Source organism: Lithobates pipiens, unplaced genomic scaffold (assembly GCF_037356315.1).
Source record: "Lithobates pipiens isolate NorthernLeopardFrog02 unplaced genomic scaffold, aLitPip1_a1.2 Scaffold_23, whole genome shotgun sequence".
NCBI classification, from domain to species: Eukaryota; Metazoa; Chordata; class Amphibia; order Anura; family Ranidae; genus Lithobates; species Lithobates pipiens.
In genome coordinates, this window is record NW_027507785.1 from 233,511,283 (window position 1) to 233,532,271 (window position 20,989).

Genomic DNA, 20,989 nt, shown 5'->3' on the forward strand with positions numbered 1-20,989 from the left:
TGAGGCTTCGACACATTCCTACAGCAGATCATAAGGCTGCCCCAATGACAGCAAAGGGGGCTTTAAAACAACCTCTAGACGATTTTCTGAAGCATCCTTGAACACCAATAAAAAATTTTAACTGGTTGTCACTCAACCACAGTACATTTACTGTAGATGGGTATCACAGGCAGGCTGGATCACTTACACGCAAGTCACGCAGCCAAGGGGCAGGCAGTGCTCTACTTCTGCAACTGCTGTGTCTGGAGGATCAAATGATTGTTAAGCGATCACAAAGTCAACACAGCTGTTCCGAAATAATGTTACACATATTATAGTGATGCTGTTCTTGGCCCACAACTATCCCATGGTACCTTGGCCAATTACAACACCCTGTACCACGTGATAGCTGTGGGCCAATCACAGCACAATAATAGTAAATCACAGGTATTTTTTCTTAAAAAAGCTTTTAAGAAAAGCTTTTTAGACCATACTTCTCCTGTCCAGGCTCTGAAAATATCCCAACCACATGGCTTGATGTAGTAGCTGCATTCGTTTTAAGGCTTGTTTTTACCACTTTTCACCTGGTAATTCTGAACTCTCTCTCTACCAACTGATTAACAATGTGTTCTAGAAACTAGTAACAATATGGCACAAAGCTGCTACTTTGAGGATAAAGAGGAAAATGTATTAGTAATCTTCACCATCACTGAGAATGATTGTAGAAGAAAAAAATATTATACAGACAGCTTCTAAGTTAATTATTTATTTCAGTGCATATTATCTTATTTTTGTGTGTTTCTTACTTTTGCAACTGTGACTTCAGGGGGGACAGTACTGTAAACATTAAAATTCTTCTCTCCAAACACAGACCTCTGTGTAGATCCGCCAAGTAATCCTTCCTAGAAAAGGCAACCAAATGGCGCACAATAAGGATTATATATCTGTCATTTACAACAGCAAATTACTGCATATTTAGGTAGTGAAATAAAGTGAGAACAGCTGCATGCATGATTTCAGGCATACAAACATATGCAGAAAGAACAGTCTAGACAGAGCAATAAACATAATAAGCATCACAACACCCATTGGAACACACAGTACTTGAGGTAAAGCAGACCAACTGCAGCGTGGAAAAAAAATAAAAATCCAATATCCAACAAAATTGCTGATCACACTGTTAAAGTGGAACTCAACATTTTTTCAATACTAAAAAAAAAGGGTTAAATTATGTCTAAACCATCCCCCCCATCCTTAAGCAGTGATGGAGAACCGTGGCACCCCAGATGTTTTGGAACTACATTTCCCATGATGCTCAACTACACTACAGGGTACATGAGCATCAGAGGAAGTGTAGTTCCAAAACATCTGGGGTGCCAAAGTTTGCCATCACAGGAGGCGTAGGGAATGATTAATTGGTTAATTTTCTTAGCCCTGTAGCACTTGTGCTCTGCTTTTGTCAACTGTGCTCTCTCCCACTTTGAAAAAATAAAAAGGGGGGGGGGGGGGGCTGGGGGAAGTATATATGTTTGGATATACGTTTGGATATACGTTTGGATGGAGTTCCACTTTAAGTGCACACCAGTGACATGTCTGTGCTGCATTGCATTCATAGATTTCTCATATAAGCTGGAAGAGTTCTACACAACAGCATTTAGTGGTTTTATAACAAACCTTTTCATTTACTTGTTCATCTTTTAGCATGTCAATGTGCTTGAAATGGATACTGCTCAGACTTTGTAAATCCCTATTAGGTCAGCCACCATCCTACAGTACAGTTGGACGAAGACCCACACTGGATATACACCATTCATTTTTCATACCATTGACTGTTTTCATCTGATTGTAATAAGTTTACCTATTCCATTGGAAACCCTCACTTGATTCAATCTAACTTTATGCAAACATCGATTTGATAGTTTTTATGATGAAAGTTTAATTTGAAAGTCATGCACTATAAAAGTCAGTTGGTGCGTTGAAAAGTTTGCTTGCTAGAGTAAAAAACAAAAAAAATAAACAAAAAACAAAAACAAACTTGGGACAAAACTATTAGTAATTGTTAATGAAAACAACCAGAATTCTAACTTATCCAGTTGTTTTCAACTTTAAATTACTGCAATGAAATTGGACAGGAAGGACCAAATAATGGATTAAAACCGATTAGTTTCCTGGATCTGACTATACTCATCAGCTTTGAGTGATCAGAACAATATACACACAGCCAGCAACATGGCACGGAAACACCACTCATGTGCACCCCTTTATATTGCAATTGGTTATAGTAATACTCGTTAAAGGATGGCAGCCATGCTTTGGTTTTTCAACATTAGTAGAGAAGAAAAAGACTTAAAACCTTTGCACTGTTTCCTGGATTTATCTGTGAAAGTGACCAATGTCTTTTAACAGACTGTTTTGTTGAGGTTGGTAGAACTACTTCTCTAGGTACTGGTATATTTCCTGAAATTGTGTGAGGTTTACTTTGTATACAACTCCCCTGTTTTTTGGAGTGAAGGACTTTGAGAAGTTCTATTTGTGTATCCGGCGTTCCTTGGGCCAAGCCAAAATCTACCAGGGCGTACCTGCAAAAAACAAACAAAAAAAAAAACACTGAAGGGTGAAGTGGCAAATTTTTAAAAAGTCAAAACTTTTCAGTTTTGGATAGTGTATGGGATTGTTAAAGCCCTCCATTTTTTTCCATAAGTGTGCGTAGACTTTAAAGTGAATACTGTTGCAAAAATTCTATAGATTGATCCAAAACCTTATGTAGTTACAAAAACAAGCTGAGCGCAGAAGAATGCCGTTTTGCCTGGACAGTCCACATACTTGGAGCAGTCAAAGTCTGGACCAAACCTTAATTATGAACTGTCAGGGCACATTCCAACTCCAAACTAGTCAGACGCTTCTTTACACATGCCAATATTGAAATAGGAAGAATGCCAGGATACACAGAATAATTCACCTTATTGTACGCCCAAACCCCTTTCCTGGCAATACTTGGCTATGGATGTATGTATAAAATACACGCACATACAATACACACACACACACATGCATGCATTACTATAGCTGGCAATTGCATGGGCGTGCACCGCTGAAACCTGAATACTTTGTTGGCATTTGATCACCTATGTGGTGGTTCATTTTTGCATTATATTAAAAAAAAAAAAAAAAAAAAAAAGAATTTTGAAAAAATATATTTTTTTAAATTTCTGCTATAAAACACATCCAATAAAAAATGTTAAAAAATAAAAAAAAAAAGATTTTTTTTGTACTCCCCGTAAAATCCTTTTCTCTAATTCACCGACCGACACAGCTCCTCTCTTAGCCATTGGGTTGTTATGCCCTATTAGTAGGAGATGCTAGGCATTAGTTGCATTAGTTGTAATACAACGCTCAGAACGCTTAGTTCCGCCCAGGGGGTGGTCCCTTGGGCAACAACCCTCCAGCCTGCCATGCAGCCATCAGTAGTAGCCATCAACGAGCAGTATAACGTAAAGAGAAAAAAGGAGGGGCGGGTGCTGTGTCAGTCGGTGAATTACAGAGAAAAGGATTTTACTGCGAGTATAATAAATCCTATTTTCTCTTATATTCACCGACCGACACAGCTCCTCTCTTAGCCATTGGGACGTCCCCAAGCAGTACCAAACGAGGGGTGGGAAAACAGCATTGAAACTTCATCCACCATGGCAAGTGGGAACTAGTGAAACGTTACCCACGAAAAACAGTGCGTTGAGAAATCCACCACAAAACCAGGGTACCCAACAGGAGTGACTACCCATAACCGCACAAAAAAAAACTGAGGAATGTAATGCAACAGCGCATTAATGTAACGGTACTGTGTTTTTATCTAAAAACCATGAAAAAAGATAATATATTGCATAATCAATTGCAAATATACGGCCACCTGCAAAACTTTGCGGCCAAAACAGGTATCAGCCGATGCGCTGACCTTGTAGAACTTGGTAAACGTGTGGACAGGTCGCCGCTTTACTCACCTGCGCGACAGACGCTTGTGTCGGAAGGCCCAAGAAGTTCTGATTGCCCTTGTGGAGTGGGCTGTGACCGGAAAAGGGGGGCACCTGCCCCTTCAAGGGACAGGCTTGCACTACAATCTGTCTGATCCACCTGGAAATGGTGGCTGACGAGACCGCCATGCCATTCTTTGGACCAGCCACCGAAACAAACGAGTCTGACTTCAGAAAGGGAGCAATGGCAGACAAATACACCTTAGGAGGCGGAACCACGTCCAGAGCGTGAAGGGCCACTTCCTTAGGATGTTTCGGCTTAGGACACAGAGATGGTAACACAATGTCCTCATTGATATGAAAAGCCGAGACCACTTTCGGCAGAAAAGACTGTTGCGGATGCAACACCACCTTATCCTTGTGGATAACCAGATAAGGCACTTGCAGGACAAAGCCAACAGTTCTGAAACCCTCCTGGCCGATGTGAAAGATGTGAAAGACCGCCGCTAACACCAGGTTCAAATCCCACGGGGGTAACTGTGGACGCACCGAAGGGACTACATGTCACATCCCCTGAACAAAGGTACTCACTAATGAGTGAGATGCCAGGGGTCGCTGGGAAAAAAAAAAAAAAGAGAAGGACAGCCAAGGCTGATATTTGCCCCTTAATGGCAATTAACGCCAATTTCTGGTCTACTCCTTGCTGAGGAAACAGCAGGATCCTGGATATAGAAAAGTAGCACGGATGTCATCCTTTCTCCTCACACATGGAGATGTAGGCCTTCCAGGTGTGATGATATATCTTCGAGAAGATTTGTGCGCTCAACATAGTTGGGATCACCGAGTCAGACAGACCCCAGTTCCTCAACACCTGGCTCTCAATAGCCATGCCATTAAAGCCAGCAATGGTAAAGCAGGGTGGAGACTAGGACCTTGAGACAGAAGGTCCTCTCGTAATGGCAGTTGCCATGGGGCATCCGCCACCAGGCGCACTAGGTCTGCGTACCAAGGATGTTGAGGCCAATCTGGGGCAAGCAGTATTACTGGGATCCCCTCGACTTCCACTCTGCGAAGCAGACGTGGTAAGTTTCAGTGGAGGAAAGGCGTAGATCAGCTGGTACTGATCCGACTCAGATAGTCGGCCAGTTTTCCACTCCCGGGATGTAAATTGCCGACAGGGCTGGCACGTGTCGCTCTGCCCACCAAAGTATGCAAGCAACCTCCCGTGGGGCGGCTGAGCTTCTTGTTCCCCCTTGGTGATTGATTTATGCCACAGCCATGGCGTTGTCTCACTGGATCCTGATTGGACACCCCTGAAGTCTCATCGACCACGTGGAGAGGCACAGCCTGATCACTCTTAGCCCTTGTACACACAGTCGGAGAATCAGTCGGAATGTGTCCTATCGGACCGCGTTGTCGGATAATCCGACTGTGTGGTATGCATCGGACTGATTCCTTCGGAAAATCTGTCGGACCCAATTTTCCAACTTGTTGGAAATATTTTCCGACCAACTGGTTCGATCGGACATACTCCGATCATGTGTAGAGAATTTTGATCGGACCAAGTGCCACACATGCTCAGATCAAATTCCTACATCAAAGCTATTGACTACTAGCCTGAATGTAGTCCCATCGTAACGAAATTACGTCATCACGTTCTGAATGATCAGATTTTTCGACAACTTAGTCCGACCGTGTGTATGCAACAGTTTCGGACAAGATCCGACGGACAAAATCAGACGGATTTGGTTGGCAGAATGTCCGACCGTGTGTACAGGGGCTTAGTTGGAGCGGATTGATCGGCAACTTTGATTCTTCCGCCGACCAGAGGCCCTGAGCTGACTGAACCCCCATCACTCCACCCCAGCCGAATAGGCTGGCGTCCGTTGTGATCACTGTCCACTTCAAAAAAGGTAGGAATGACTTCCTGGACTGAATCACCAGGGACCTGGTCGATCCAGGGACAACCAAGATTTCTACCATTTTGTCAAAATCTCCTTCTGCAGGACTCTGGTGTGGAACTGGGCATATGGTACTGCCTCGAAGGAGGCTACCATGAGCCCCAGGACTTGCATGCAGAAGCAGAGCGACGACCACTTGCGGTTCATCAGTAGTTGTACTGCGGATCTGAGAGCCTGCAGTTTATCTGAAGGGAGAAAAACTCTCGCTTCCCTGTTTTTTGCAGGTACGCCCTGGTAGATTTTGGCTTGGCCCAAGGAACGCCGGATACACAAATAGAACTTCTCAAAGTCCTTCACTCCAAAAAACAGGGGAGTTGTATACAAAGCGACTACTGAGCGAACCGATTCCATTCTGAACCTCTGCCCTTTTACAAAGTGATTGAGGGCTTTTAGGTCCAAGATTGTAGTTCCCAAGAAGGAAGGGGTATGTCCAAACAGATTTGAGTAGAATCCCTGGAAACGTTCCGATTTCGGAACCGATACATCCACCCTGCGACTCAGCAGGTCCCTTACTGCCCCCAAGAGGGCCCCCCGGCGAGGCCGGGGATACGGGTATGCTGGAGGGGAAGAATCTGTTTGGCGGCCAAGAGAGAAACTCCATCTTGTAGCCTGTGGAAATCAGATTGCAGATCCATTGCTCGGATAGTCGAGAAGACCACTGGGCTGCAAACTCCCGAAGGCGACCCCCACCTGAGACATGGGTGGGGGCAAACCTTCATGCGGTAGCACTTTTGTTCGCAGGCTTGCGGCTCCAGGGATGTTTTTGTCCGTCCATGGTCGTCCTGTCGGGCTGGGGACGTTTAGCCGAAGCTCCGGGCGGACGAAAAAGCCGTTTGAGCAGTAAAAGAGGGCCCTTGCCTACAGCGTGGCTCCTTAGCCTTCCTGGCCTGTGGGTGGGAGTAGGGTACTCTTACCACCAGTGGTATTTTTAATAATGTCATCCAAAGAGCCGGTCGCCAAGGAAGGGAAGATCCGTCAGGGCTTTTTTGGATGCTTTTTTTGACACTGAAGCCCTGGATAACAAAGGAAGAATATCCAGGGCCGCGTAACAAACGTACTCAAGACCTTGCACTAGTTGGTCTGCTAGTTCCACGCAGACAGGCGAAGCCTGTTGCGCTCTCAATTTTGCGGTGCAACAGTGTTGCCCACTCAGTGTCTGCGACACAAGTGTGGACGCCAGTACTGGTCACATGGCAGACCCCACGACCATAAACAAGGAACGAGCCACTGCCTCGGCGTTCCTATCCGTGGGATCCTTAAATGCAGGAGCCCCCTCTAGCGGGATCGTGGTTACTTTATTTAACCTGGATACTGGGGGGTCCAGGACCGGAGGAGCCGACCACTTTTTAAGAATGCTTTCCTCAAAAGGGTAACATCCCCATGGATTTGGGGACCGAAAAGGTCCCTTGCGGGTGACCCCATTCCTTGTAAATGAACTTGTCAAAATAAGTCAGATAGGGGAACACCTTAGGTGAACGGGCTGGCTAACGGGACCCAAAGGGGACTGCTATATCAGCAGAGGGATCTGCTGGCTCCAGAATCTTCAGGGTATCACGCACAGCTGTGATAAGTGCCCCAACAAGCACTTTGTTGCGCACGGACCCGGACTCATCCTCACTGTCCTGGTCAGTGTCATCTGACAAGACAGAGCAGGGGTCACCAGCCTCAGCAGAACCCGAGGGGGGGGGGGGTCGCTTCTTTGCACCCTTTTTCCCACGTGCCGCCTCCATCTGGGCAACGAACGAATTGAGGACCGCCGCCAGGTGTCCATAGGCACTGTGCAGTCCGCAGGCGATCTGGTTGCAACTGCTTGGATTTTGGGGGAAGAAAACTGGAGTTAGTACTTACCGGTAACTCCTTTTCCGGTGGTCTTCCAGGACAGCCCTTGAGAGATGGAGCTCCTCCCATCGACCCAGGAAACACATTGCCACAGTTCAAAAGGCGGTCCCTCAGGTCCCTGGTCAGTCATTCACCAAGAACCGAAGGATGGAACTGAAAAACATATAAACCATAACAGGTAATAACATTAGTACATCATTATAATCAAATAAAGGGTGGGATCGTGCTGTCCTGGAAGACCACCGGAAAAGGAGTTACCGGTAAGTACTAACTCCAGTTTTCCCAAGTGTTCTTCCAGGACAGCCCTTGAGAGGATCCCCAAGTACTTACCAGATTAGGGGGGGACCACGGCCTGGAGGACTTTCCTCCCAAAGGCCTGATCCTGACTAGACATTAAGTCCAGTCGGTAATGCCTTGTAAAGGTGGAAAAGCTTGACCATGTGGCTGCTTTACATACCTGCTCCGGGGTGGCACCAGCTCTTTCTGCCCAGGATGCAGACAACGCTCTTGTGGAGTGAGCTTTAACACCCTCAGGAGGATCTCTATTCAAGGCCTTATACCCCTCTGCTATAGCTAGCCTAATCCATCTAGCTATGGTTACTTTTGAAGCTTTCTGTCCCCTACGCTGTCCGGAGAAAAGGACAAAAAGGGAGTCTGAAATTCTGAATGGATTTGTTACTTTAAGGTATTCTAGAATACACCTCCTCACATCCAATAAATGAAAACGTTCCTCTTTCTCATTTGCTGCATTTTGACAAAATGAGGGAAGGACAATATCTTGGGACCTATGGAAGCTAGATGCTACCTTTGGTAAGAACCCAGGGTCTGTCTTTAGAATGACTCTGTCTTCTAGGATCTGTAGAAAAGGTTCCCTGATGGAAAGGGCTTGGATTTCACTGACCCTACGGGCTGAAGTGATTGCCACCAGGAGTACTGTCTTAAATGTAACAAGCCTTAAGGAGGCCTCCGAGATAGGCTCAAAGGGTGACCCCAAGAAAGCTTTTAGTACAACTGCTAAATCCCAGGATGGGACTTTGGTGACTCTGACTGGCTTGCGTCTAGCGACTGCCTTACAGAATCTAGCGACAAAAGGATTTTCCTGTAAACGTTCATCTAGGTACACACTTAAGGCAGCTATCTGTACCTTAATGGTACTTAGGGTTAAACCCTTGTTTACACCTTCCTGTAAAAACTGTAGAATATTAGCCGTGTTTATGTCACGGCTATTCAACCAGCTATTAAATTTTTTCCAGACTTTTTTGTAAATAGCCCTCGTGACTGGTTTGCGACTCTGTAGTAAGGTCGCAATTACCTCATCTGTCAGGCCCTTACTCTTTAAGATTTCCTCCTCAGTAACCACGCCGAAAGCTTCAGTGTGGCGACCTGTGGATGGTAAAGAGGTCCCTGCGACAGGAGGTCCTGTCTGTAGGGAAGCCTTAGAGGTGGATAATCTGTCAATTGTAGCAACGTTGTGAACCATGGTCTCCTGGGCCAAAACGGTGCTACTAGAATCAAACAGGTTTTTTCCTTGAGGAATCTTGCTAGGACCCTCGGAATGAGATGAAGAGGGGGAAAAGCATACGCCAGACTGAAAGACCATGGAGCTTGCAAGGCATCTACAGCCAGGGGCCGATCTCCTGGGTTTAGCGAGAAAAAATTTGGAACCTTTGCATTGTTTTTGTTCGCAAAAAGGTCTACCTCTGGTTTTCCCCAGTGATTTGTTATGAGATTGAATGCCTCTGGGTGTAAGGACCATTCTTGGTTCGAAATCTTTTGTCGACTCAAGAAGTCCGCCGTGTTGTTCAGCTCTCCTTTCAGGTGGACTGCAGAAATGGATTCCAGATTGGCTTCTGCCCACTGGAAAATGCGTCTGGCTACTACCATCAAACGAGGACTTTTGGTACCTCCCTGTTTGTTTATGTATGCTACAGCCGTCATATTGTCTGAACGGACTTGTAGATGGTGACCCTGTATTGTGGGGTGAAAGGCTAAGACCGCTCTCAGGATTGCTGTTAGCTCTTTCCAGTTGGAAGAGAAACATTTCTCTTCCGGGGTCCACTTGTCCTGGACCCAGCTTGAGCCGAGGTGGGCTCCCCAGCCCCAACTGCTCGCATCTGTTGTCAGTGTTGAAGTGATAGGAAGGACCCAATGAACCCCTTTGTTCAGGTTCTCCCTGTCCTTCCACCACCAGAGGGAGCGTTTTATCCTTGAGGGGATCAAAACTTCCTCCTCCAGATCTCTGCCCCTTAATTGTTCTAGCAGAAACCCCTGAAGGTCTCTTTGGTGGAACCTGGCCCATTGTACGGCTGGAATGGCTGCTGTCATAAGACCTAAGACCGACATTACTTCCCTCACTGTACATTTGGGGCTGCATTGAAGAAAAGATATTCTCTGCCACAGATTCAAAATCTTTTCTTCCGGCAGTATAATTTTTTGATCTACTGACTTGATCCAGTAACCCAGATACAGGATCTCCTGTGTTGGGGTTGTCTTGGATTTCTCCTGGCTGACAATCCACCCTAACCGACTCAGGCTGAGTTGAGTCAACTCCAGATCCTGAGAAAGACGACTCTCCGAGCGTGCTGTTAGGAGTAGATCGTCTAGGTAGGGAATAATTGAGACTGACTGAAGCCTCAGTGGAACTAAAGCCTCTCCGAGAACTTTGGTAAAGATTCTTGGGGAGGATGACAGACCGAAGGGAAGCGCTCGGCACTGAAAGTGGTAAACCCTTGTGTCTATCTGTACTGCCATTCGAAGGAATTTCTGGCATTCCTCCTTTATTGGAATATGCAGATAAGCATCCCTTAAATCCAGGGTAGCCATAAACATCTCTTTCTGCAGGAGATTCTTTATGGAGTAAATGGACTCCATCCGAAATCTCTTGTAACGGATGGAGCGATTCAATGGTCGGAGATTCATAATTAATCTGAATCTTCCTGACGGCTTTTTTACTACAAAAATGTGAGAGTAAAAACCGTCTCCTTGTTCCTGTATAGGGACTGGTGTCAATACTTCTTGATCCACCATCTCCCCTATCAGTAAGGGTAAGGCCCTGGCCTTTTCTGAGTGACTTGGAAGTTTTGTCACTACAAACTTTGAAGGAGGGCGGCTGTGAAACTCCAGCGCATGACCCCTTTTTATTATGTTTAAGACAAATTCGTTTGAAGTTGTCTCTTCCCATTGTGGAAGGAATTGGCTTAATCTTCCTCCCACAGGGACCCTGGCATCACTGGGGTTTGGGATCCTGATTGGGGCGGCTAAACAGTATGCCCCCTTTTCCTTTCCCTTTATGCCCCGACCAATGTTTTTTGGGGATTGAACTCTTCTCTGGTTTAGAGGGTTCTTTAAAGGGACGAAAAATTTTTCTTTGAAAATTTTTCTTTTTTGCGGGAAAGGTTTTCTTTTTATCCGCCGTCCTTTCTAAGGCGGAGTCTAATTCAGGCCCGAAGACTAAGTCTCCTGTAAAAGGGACGCTGCACAGGCGGGTCTTAGACGCCGTGTCTCCCCCCCAGGTTTTCATCCATACTGACCTCCTTGCTGCCACTGAAAGTGCTGCTGACTTAGCCGCAAATTTTACGGAGTCCGTGGAGGCGTCAGAGATGAAACTGGTGGCCTTAAAAAGCATAGGGAAGGATTTCAGAAGCTCCCCCCTAGGAGTGCCTGCTTTTAAATGTTCTTGAAGTTGCGACAACCAGAACTCCAGGTTTCTAGCTACACAAGAAGTGGCTAGAGCTGGTTTTAAGCCTGCCATAGAGGCATCCCAGGCCCTCTTTAAGACAATGTCAGTTCTCCTGTCCATTGGATCTTTCAGGTGACCCATATCTTCAAAAGCCAGATCAGCTTGTCTTGAGATTTTGGACAAAGGGGCGTCTAGTTTAGGATTTTTATTCCAGACCGCCTCTGGGCTCTCATCAAAAGGGAACCTTCTCTTAAGGGATTTAGGAAAGAAAACCTTTTTATCTGGTTCAGACCACTCCTTAAGGACAAGGTCAGAAAGCACCTTATGTATAGGGAAAACCCTTGCTTTCTTTTTCCCCAGAGCCTCATACATTTGATCATGTCTAGATAACTGAGTTTCTTCCTCCTCAATTTCCAGCGTATCATAGATAGCCCCCATTAGCTCATCTACTTCCTCAAGAGACAATCTATACTTTGAGGCTTTGGATGTTACTTGATCCTCTTCCTGACCCGAGTCAGTGTCAGAGGAATCGGGGCTAATCAACGTGGGGCTAGGCTCCCTGATCATACGGGGCTCCCCTGAGCTGGGTGTTGTAAGGCATGGTGAGGAAGAGATTATAGTTGCTTTACTCGTGGAGGCAGCTGCAGCTGATCCCACGTCAGTGATTAACTCCCGGAGGGACTTAAAGGTCGACGCCATTTCCTCTTTAAAGGAGCCCAAAAACTTTGCTAAAGGGGAATCTGCCTCAGATTTAAGCAAGCTTGCAATGCATTGCTTGCATAGGGCTTTGTTAGAGCCAGAGGACAACCTATTCCCACAATTAGGACACTTTTTGCGGCCTGTCTTGTCTTCCCTTGGGATATCTTTAGCTTGAAATAAGAAGACAAAGGATTTCTTAGCGTCAGCCCCATGTCCCTCCTTCAATCACCAAGTGCAAACAATCTCACTGTGAGTAAACCGCCACCGTGGGGCACTACAGGACCCAGCCTACAAACACCACCACTCCACCAGAGTAATAGCATGCCCAGCAGCCTACCTGGGATTGGCTGGTGCCTGTCTCCGCCGGAGTATCCTGGGGAATAGCCTCCATGGTCCCCCTCTGATGCTCCCGATCCCGCCGCTAGTCCGGTATTGCTGGACGCTGGTCGGGCTTCACAGGCACAGCGCTGGCTCTCCCTCTCCTCCTTGTACCTTTAGAGACCCGGAACCGGAAGTCTCGGCACGCAGTGATGACGCGGTTCCGCCGGAAGTGACGCTCGGCGTCTCCGACCCCACCGCAACAAGGAGCTGAGATGGAGGTTCCACTCACCGCTCCCGGGGGAAACCAGCGCCATTCTGCCCCTGGCCACCTCGGCACTGGAAGGAGGAGGGTAACGGGTCTGCTCCGAATCAGCTGGACGGTACCCGAGCCGTTTAAAAAAGGTATGGACCCAAAACTGCAGCCAAGGAATAGGACCCGGTCCCTCATGGCTACAGGTTCTCAGGCAGCCCCTGAGAGGGGCCTTCAGGTTCCTGGCAACATGTTCCTCCGACGGAGGAAACACAAATGACTGACCAGGGACCTGAGGGACCGCCTTTTGAACTGTGGCAATGTGTTTCCTGGGTCGATGGGAGGAGCTCCATCTCTCAAGGGCTGTCCTGGAAGAACACTTGGGAAACACCAGTTTCTGAAGCCATGCTGACCCTACCCTGTCTGCCACCCGAAGGGGACTTAGGACAGTCCCACCCTCCTTACTGCCGCTGGCTGAGGGGCTCTTTCCCGCTGGACTCACCACCCTAAGGAGTTCTGCGCTATTCAGCAGGTAGTTCCTGTAGTCCCTGTTGTCTCCCAGGTGCTGTCTCGGTGGAAGCAGCTGCAAATGGCACTAAAACCGCTCTGAAGTTTGCTCAGGCTTCAATAAAATGGCCGCCCAGCAAAAGGACATAAAACACAGGGAAAATGGCTGTGAGGGCACAGGAGCACATGCTGCCGCTAGAGAACACTAAAAAACTATTTCAGGCTTCAAGAAAATGGCCGCTGGTGTTCTGAATAGGAAATCACCAGGAAAATGGCCACTGAAGCCAAGGAGAGCCTTTGCCCACACCTAAAATGGCCACCAAAAGCAGCTCCATGAGTACAGGGAAAAAAATCAATAGCGGTGAGCACAGGGCAACGCAGGACAGCAGCATGGCCTCATAGACACCTTCCAGGGGCATGAAAAACAGGACCCAGGACAAATCTAGTCAGCGTACCCCCCCCCCAGGTGAGAGCCCCCCGGAGAGCCCCTGCATAGACACATACACATCGCTCAGCAGCCACATGCAGCATCCCCCTCGGGGAAGGCAGGGGGGAGGGAAGATAAGGAGAGAAGAGAGGGAGGTGAGGGACCCGCCGAATCGACCTCCCAGGGAATGCCCAGCTGTTCAGCCCCGCCGAGGCAGGGAGAGTTGTACTTACCAATCCTGAAGAGCTGGGAGACATTCCATCACAGACCCACTCACTGATCAGTACAGGGTGGCTGCTGGCCCGGCATACTGTGACACAGATATCAGTAGTCCGGTCATAGGTATACCCCGGAGCATAAAAGCTCACCGACTACCTCTAGTGCTGAGGTTTCCTTGTGGCCTGCCTAGTGCGTAGCTGCGGCCTGTGCACGCTCGATGGCCGGACTGGGGAGACTACAAGGATAAGCGTATCCAGCCTGTCACCCAGCTGGCTGTTGATAGTAGATCACAGGATTAATCACCTTGTGCAAAAAGCCACGGTTCTGCAAAAAAAAACACACACACACACACACACACACACACACAACAGGGACCGACGGGCCCGCAGGGTTCCTAGGTCCTTCTTCACTAGGCAAAATAAAACTGATGGCTGCATGGCAGGCTGGAGGGTTGTTGCCCAAGGGACTGCCCCCTGGGCGGAACTAAAAGTTCTGAGTGTTGTATTACAACTAAAGCCTAGTATCTCCTAGTAATAGGGCATAACATCCCAATAGCTAAGAGGAGCTGTGTCGGGCGGTGAATAAGAGAAAATCAAATTTCTTTCTCAATTTAGGCCAGTATGTATTCCGCTACATATTGGTCTCGGCTTTTCATATCAATGAGGACATTGTGTTATCTCTGTGTCCTAAGCTGAAACATCCTAAGGAGGTGGCCCCGGCTCTTAAGGTGTATTTGTCTGCCACTGCTCCCTTTCGGAAGTCAGACTCATTGTTTGTTTCGGGGGCTGGACCAAAGAAAGGCATGGCGGTCTCGTCGGCAACCATTTCCAGGTGGATTAGACAGATTGTAGTGCAAGCCTACACCTTGAAGGGGCAGGTGCCCCCCTTTTCCGGCCACTCCACAAGGGCAATCGGAACGTGTTGAGCCTTCCGACACCAAGTGCATGTCGCACAGGTGTGTAAAGCGGCAACCTGGTAGTCTGTCCACACGTTTACCAAGTTCTACAAGGTAGAAGTCAGTGCATCGGCTGATGCCTGTTTTGGCCGCAACGTTTTGCAGGCGGCCGTATAGTTGCAATTGATTATGCAATATATTTTTTCCTGGTTTTTAGATAAAAACACAGTACCGTTACGTTAATGCGCTGTTGCATTACATTCCTCAGTTTTTTTGTGCTGTTGTGGGTGGTCACTCCCGTTGAGGGTACCCTGGTTTTGTGGTGGATTTCTCCACGCACTGTTTTTTGTGGGTAAAATTTCACTAGTTCCCACTTGCCATGGTGGATGAAGTTTCTATGCCGTTTTCCCACCCCTCTTTTGGCACTGCTTGGGGATGTCCCAATGGCTAAGAGGAGCTGTGTCGGTCGGTGAATATAAGAGAAAATAGGACTTATTGTACTCACCATAAAATCCTTTTCTCTGCAATTCACTGACTGACAGCACCCGCCTCTCCTTTTTCTCTTTACGTTATACTGCTCGTTGATGTACTGATGGCTGCATGGCAGGCTGGAGGGTTGTTGCCCAAGGGAACACCCCCTGGGTGGAACTAAGAGTTCCAAGTGTTGTATTACAACTAATGCCTAGTATCTCATAGTAATAGGGCATAACAACCCAATGGCTAAGAGAGGAACTGTGTCGGTCGGTGAATATAAGAGAAATCAAATTTCTCTCTCAATTTAGGCCAATGTGTATTCCGCTACATATTTTTGGTAAAAAAACAAAAACCAATAAGTGTATATTGATTGATTTGCGCAAAAGTTATAGCATCTACAAAATAGGGGATATATTTATGGCATTTTTATTTTTTGCTAGTAATGGCGGTGATCAGTGATTTTTAGCAGGACAGACATTGCAGCAGACAGATCGGACTTCTGACATTTTTGGGAACCAGTGACATTACAGTGATCAGTGCTAAAACTATGCACAGACATTGTACTAATGACACTGGCAAGGAAGGGGTTAAAACTAGGGCTCTAGGGCAACTGTTCTCCTTGGGTGTGTTTACTAACTGTATGGGACAAGGGCTGCCCGGGATAACACACAGATCCGTCATCCGTCAGAAAGGAAATCCCGCTTGTTTACTCTGGCAGATCCTCCATTCTGTTCGCGGGGAACGATCGTTGGTGGCCACAGAGTCCACTGGACCCACTAACCAATCTGCACGTGTGCCCAGACAGGACTGTCAATTTGCGTAGCCGAGCCAGCTTGCCACATAACTGCGGCATCTGGTCTGCCAGCGGATAAAGTTATTTTTTTCTCGGTTGCTTAAAACAAAAACTGCTTTTTTAGCCTAGGGACAGAGGATTAACCACTTAACAACCGCCCTATAGCCGAATGACGGCTACAGGGCGGTTTCTTAACTCTGGGAGGCCGTCATATGACGTCCTCCCAGATTTCCGCTCTCGCGCACCCCCTGGGGCGCACACTCGAGAGCATCCGTGACTGCTGGGTCCACAGGACCACGCGCATCACGGATCACGGTAAACAGCCGCTCATAGCGGCCGTTTACCACGTGATCGCTCCGTCAAATGACGGAGTGATCACTTGTAAACAAACCGGCATCATGTTATGATGCCGGTTCCTCCCTCCCCCTCTCTGTACCGATCGGAACAGCGGAGGGGGAAGAGATCGGTGTCAGCAGCGATGTGGGCTGCATCTGCAGTGCCCACATCGCTGCTCACCGAAAATTAACCCTGCAACACTCTGCAACGCCCTGCAATGCTCTGCAACACCCTCTAATATCCTGCAACGCTCTGCAACGCCATACTCTGAGATACCCAGCCATAGTCGGTGATACCCTGCAATACCCAGCCATAGACACCCCCCCCCCCCCTCCAGCTTCCGGTGCTTCTACCGACTCGCCAATACGATCAAATCCAGAATCTTTTTTTTTTTTTTTCAGGCTTCCCAGCTTAGAGGTGAGATGCGGGGTCTTATTGACCCCATATCTCACTGTAAAGAGGACCTGTCATGCCATATTCCTATTACAAGGGATGTTTACATTCCTTGTAATAGGAATAAAAGTGATCAAAAAATTTATTTTTGGGGAAAAAAAAATGTCAAACTAAAATAAAGTAAAATGAACAATACATTTTTTTTTTTTAAAGCGCCCCTGTCCCCATGTGCTCGCATGCAGAAGCGAACGCATACGTAAGTCCCGCCCACATATGAAAACGGTGTTCAAACCACACGTGAGGTATCACCGCGAACGTTAGAGCGAGAGCAATAATTCTAGCCCTAGACCTACTCTAACTCAAAACATATAACCAGTAAAAAAAAATTAAATGGTCGCCTACAGGGATTTTTAAGTAGCGACGTTTGGCGCCATTGCAATTTTGAAGAGTGACATGTTGGGTATCGATTTACTCGGTGTAACTTCATCTTTCACATTATGCAAAAATTGGGCTAACTTTACTGTGTTTTTTTTTTTAAGCACAAAACTGTTTTTTTCCCAAAAAAAAGCATTCGAAAAATTGCTGCGCAAATACCGTGCGAGATAAAAAGTTGCAACGACCACCATTGTATTCTCCAGGGTGTTTGCTAAAAAAACATATATATAATGTTTTGGGATTCTATGTAATTTTCTAGCAAATAAATGATGATTTTTACATGTAGGAGAGAAATGTCAGAATTGTCCTGGGTGCTCCAGAACGCCTGATGGCGCTCCCTGCATGTTGGGCCTCTGTATATGGGCACACTGTGTAAAAGTCTCACACATGTGGTATCGCCGTACTCGGGAGTAATAGTAGAATGTGTTTTGGGGTGTAATTTGTGGTATGCATATGCTGTGTGAGAAATAAACTGATATGACAATTTTGTTAAAAAAAAAAAAAGTGAAAAAAAAAATCTTGATTTTGCAAAGAATTGTGGGAAAAATGACAACTTCAAAAAACTCATCATGCCTCTTACTAAATACCTTGGAATGTCTTCTTTCCAAAAAGGGGTAATTTGGGGGGGTAATTGTACTTTTCTGGCATGTTAGGGTCTCAAGAATTCAAATAGGCCAGTCAGTACTTCAGGTGTGATCAATTTTCAGATATTGGCACCATAGCTTGTGGACTCTAACTTTCACAAAGACCAAATAATATCCACCAATTTGTACTTATTTTTACCAAAGATATGTAGTAGTATAAATTTTGGCCAAAATTTATCAAGAAAAAATGACTAATCTGCTAAATTTTATAACAGAAACAAAGAAAAATTCATTTTTTACAGAATTTTCTGTATTTTTTCTTTTATAGCACAAAAAATAAAAAACCCAGCGGTGATTAAATACCACCAAAAGAAAGCTCCATTTGTGTGAAAAAAAGGACAAAAATTTCATGTAGGTCCAGTGTTGCATGACTGAGTAATTGTCATTCAAAATGTGAGAGCACCGAAAGCTGAAAATTTGTCTGGTTATTAAGGCCCAGTGGTCAAGTGGTTAAGGATACTTAACTTACTCCTCATGGCTGCAAACTCCGCCCAGACCAGAGACTGGTCCCCTGCAGCTGCTCTGGCTCCAGTTACACTATAGTCTCCTATGTGTACAATACAAGGTAACTGACCCTGTATTGTAAAAGACACAGAGGTTCTTCATAAAGACTGAAGCTTTGGGCAGAGTGTGTGCTGGAGCTAGGAATCAAGTGTTTGGAGCCAGTTCTGCAATCCTCTGGATATAATACATATAAATTACTCCTAACAGGAAAAGCAGTACATGAGCCTTTTTTTTTATAGATAAACACTTTATGCTAGCCAATCACATACATTATGTACATATAACATGACCTATATAATAAAGTGCCCAAACGTACCGCTTCACTTTCCTGTTATACAAGAAGTTGCTTGGTTTAACATCCCGGTGAACGATCCCAAAGTAGTGGATACGTTTAAGTGCTTTAAATAGGTTAAACATGTATTCCTTTGCTTCTTGAAAGCTTAGAGAATGTAAAATATCCTATTAAAAAAATAATAAAATACAGACATGTCAGCAGAACAAAGAAAGCCGTTTGCAAATGAGCGATAAGTTAGGAATTTGAAGTAACAAGTAGGACAAAAAATATGATATGTAGCATAACGAGTAAACAAAATTCACAGAATTTTTAAAGACCGTGTGGGTACTCTGTGTTGGATGGACAGAACTGCACAAAACAGCAGCGCCTGAGTCGTTAATGATGCCCCTTCCTCTGCTAGTATGATTAATGCTGTAAAAGGGATTGTACACTTTCAAGTTTGTTGTTTTAACTAGGTATTAGCGTAGCTTTCTTGTGTAGTGTCTGCAATATATGGATGGGCTCACATGTTATGGCTGCAGTTTGTAGGGTCATGGCTAATTCCCCTGCGACCAAAAGTGTGCACCATTTCTTCATATACAAGCCATGAACCAGTTTAGGAGGTTTAATAATTCAGTCTTCACGTCCTCCCTGTGTGGCTGTGCGCCCATCCCCCCCCCCCCCCCCCCCCAGAGCATGACATTTTGATTTTACACATTTCCTTTTGGAGGTTTCACGGCTGATGCCCGTTGCACCCACCACAAGGCCTTCTCAAAAGATGCTAACCATGTGCACGCAGAGTCCCAGCAGAGTATAGAAACAAGTCAGTGCTGCAAGCCAGGGAACTACCCCCACCAGAGGTACCCACCCTTCGAGGGGTGAGAATATGCCAGCTTATGTCTCTGCATATAAACTAAACATACTTGTTCCAGCAGCAAGTGATGGGAAGAAACCTGAAGTAGCCCCTTACCAACCCCACTTTCCTACCTTAGCTCTGGTCTCCACTTGCTCAGTCAAATCTGGCATGGCCACTTCCTTTGATACCAGACTTCAGGCACTCTCCCCAGAATTTTATACCGTTGTAGGCTCTGCCCACAGCATGGCACTGTGGATCAGGCACCCTCTAGTAAAAGGCCACCAGTTCTGGGCTTCGCTGTGCATTGCGGCATCCACCACCCATAGCCAGGATGGCTGCCTGCAACTTCCACCACACACAGACATTACGTCACACTCCAAGCACCAGAAGTCATGTTCTACTGAAGCCTCCAGTGTCATTGGCCACACCATCTACACAGGTACTTTACAGCAGCACATTCTGGAGTTCAACATTGTTTGGGAACAGATCCACCAACCTCTGCAGCCCACATGGACAGGTGAATCCTCCAACCCTGGAGGTATCACCTGGACAATTTAAAAAGGGAGGGGGTCCCTAAATCTTCTATTTGCCACCAGCAGAATGCTGATCCAAAGATTCAGGCAATAGCACCTCCCAGGGATGCATGCTCCTGTTAAGGGAAGACCATGTTTGGGAGACCCTTGCCACCTAGTAGAGTGGCCTGCAGGAAAAAAAAAAAAGTTGCGGTCCTGTAAGGCTGGAAGAAAACCAACTGAAGGACTGCAGGGTGTAGGGTCTTTGTATTAATATGGAGCACGTATTCCCTGTCTAGGTGGGAGAGGCCACCCTCGTGAAGCTGTCTTGGAAGAGGGCTTGGGAAAGAAGGGGGGGGGGGGGGGGGGAACACCACACACACAACAAGTGCAGCCACCCTATTTAAGTGAAGTTCCAGCCTAATGCTAAAGGTACGTATTATGACTTACCCGTGTATTAAAAATAAATAATATATAATATATATACATATACACACACACACACACACACACACACATATACAGTACAGACCAAAAGTTTGGACACACCTTCTCATTCAAAGAGTTTTCTTTATTTTCATGACTATGAAAATTGTAGATTCACACTGAAGGCATCAAAACTATGAATTAACACACGTCCAATTATATACTGAACAAAAAAGTGTGAAACAACTGAAAATATGTCTTATATTCTAGGTTCTTCAAAGTAGTCACCTTTTGCTTTGATTACTGCTCCACACACTCTTGGCATTCTGTTGATGAGCTTCAAGAGGTAGTCACCTGAAATGGCTTTCCAACAGTCTTGAAGGAGTTCCCAGAGATGCTTAGCACTCGTTGGCCCTTTTGCCTTCACTCTGCTGTCCAGCACACCCCAAACCATCTCGATTGGGTTCAGGTCCGTTGACTGTGGAGGCCAGGTCCTCTGGCGCAGCACCCCATCACTCTCCTTCTTGGTCAAATAGCCCTTACACAGCCTGGAGGTGTGTTTGGGCTCATTGTCCTATTTGAAAAATAAATGATGGTCCAA

At 46.3% G+C, this 20,989-nt stretch overlaps 1 protein-coding gene across 2 annotated transcripts in view; it reads right to left on the reverse strand.

Moving 5' to 3' along the window:
* CDC7 (cell division cycle 7) overlaps window positions 1-20,989 on the reverse strand; it is a 90,565-nt gene that overhangs the window by 36,986 nt on the left and 32,590 nt on the right. For both annotated transcript variants that reach the window (XM_077452934.1, XM_077452933.1), the window contains 3 exons: window positions 18,637-18,779; window positions 2,333-2,558; window positions 786-881 (listed from right to left, as the gene is read on the reverse strand). In XM_077452934.1, the coding sequence (XP_077309060.1) occupies window positions 786-881; window positions 2,333-2,558; window positions 18,637-18,779 (465 nt within the window). The remainder of the gene's footprint in view (window positions 1-785; window positions 882-2,332; window positions 2,559-18,636; window positions 18,780-20,989) is intronic.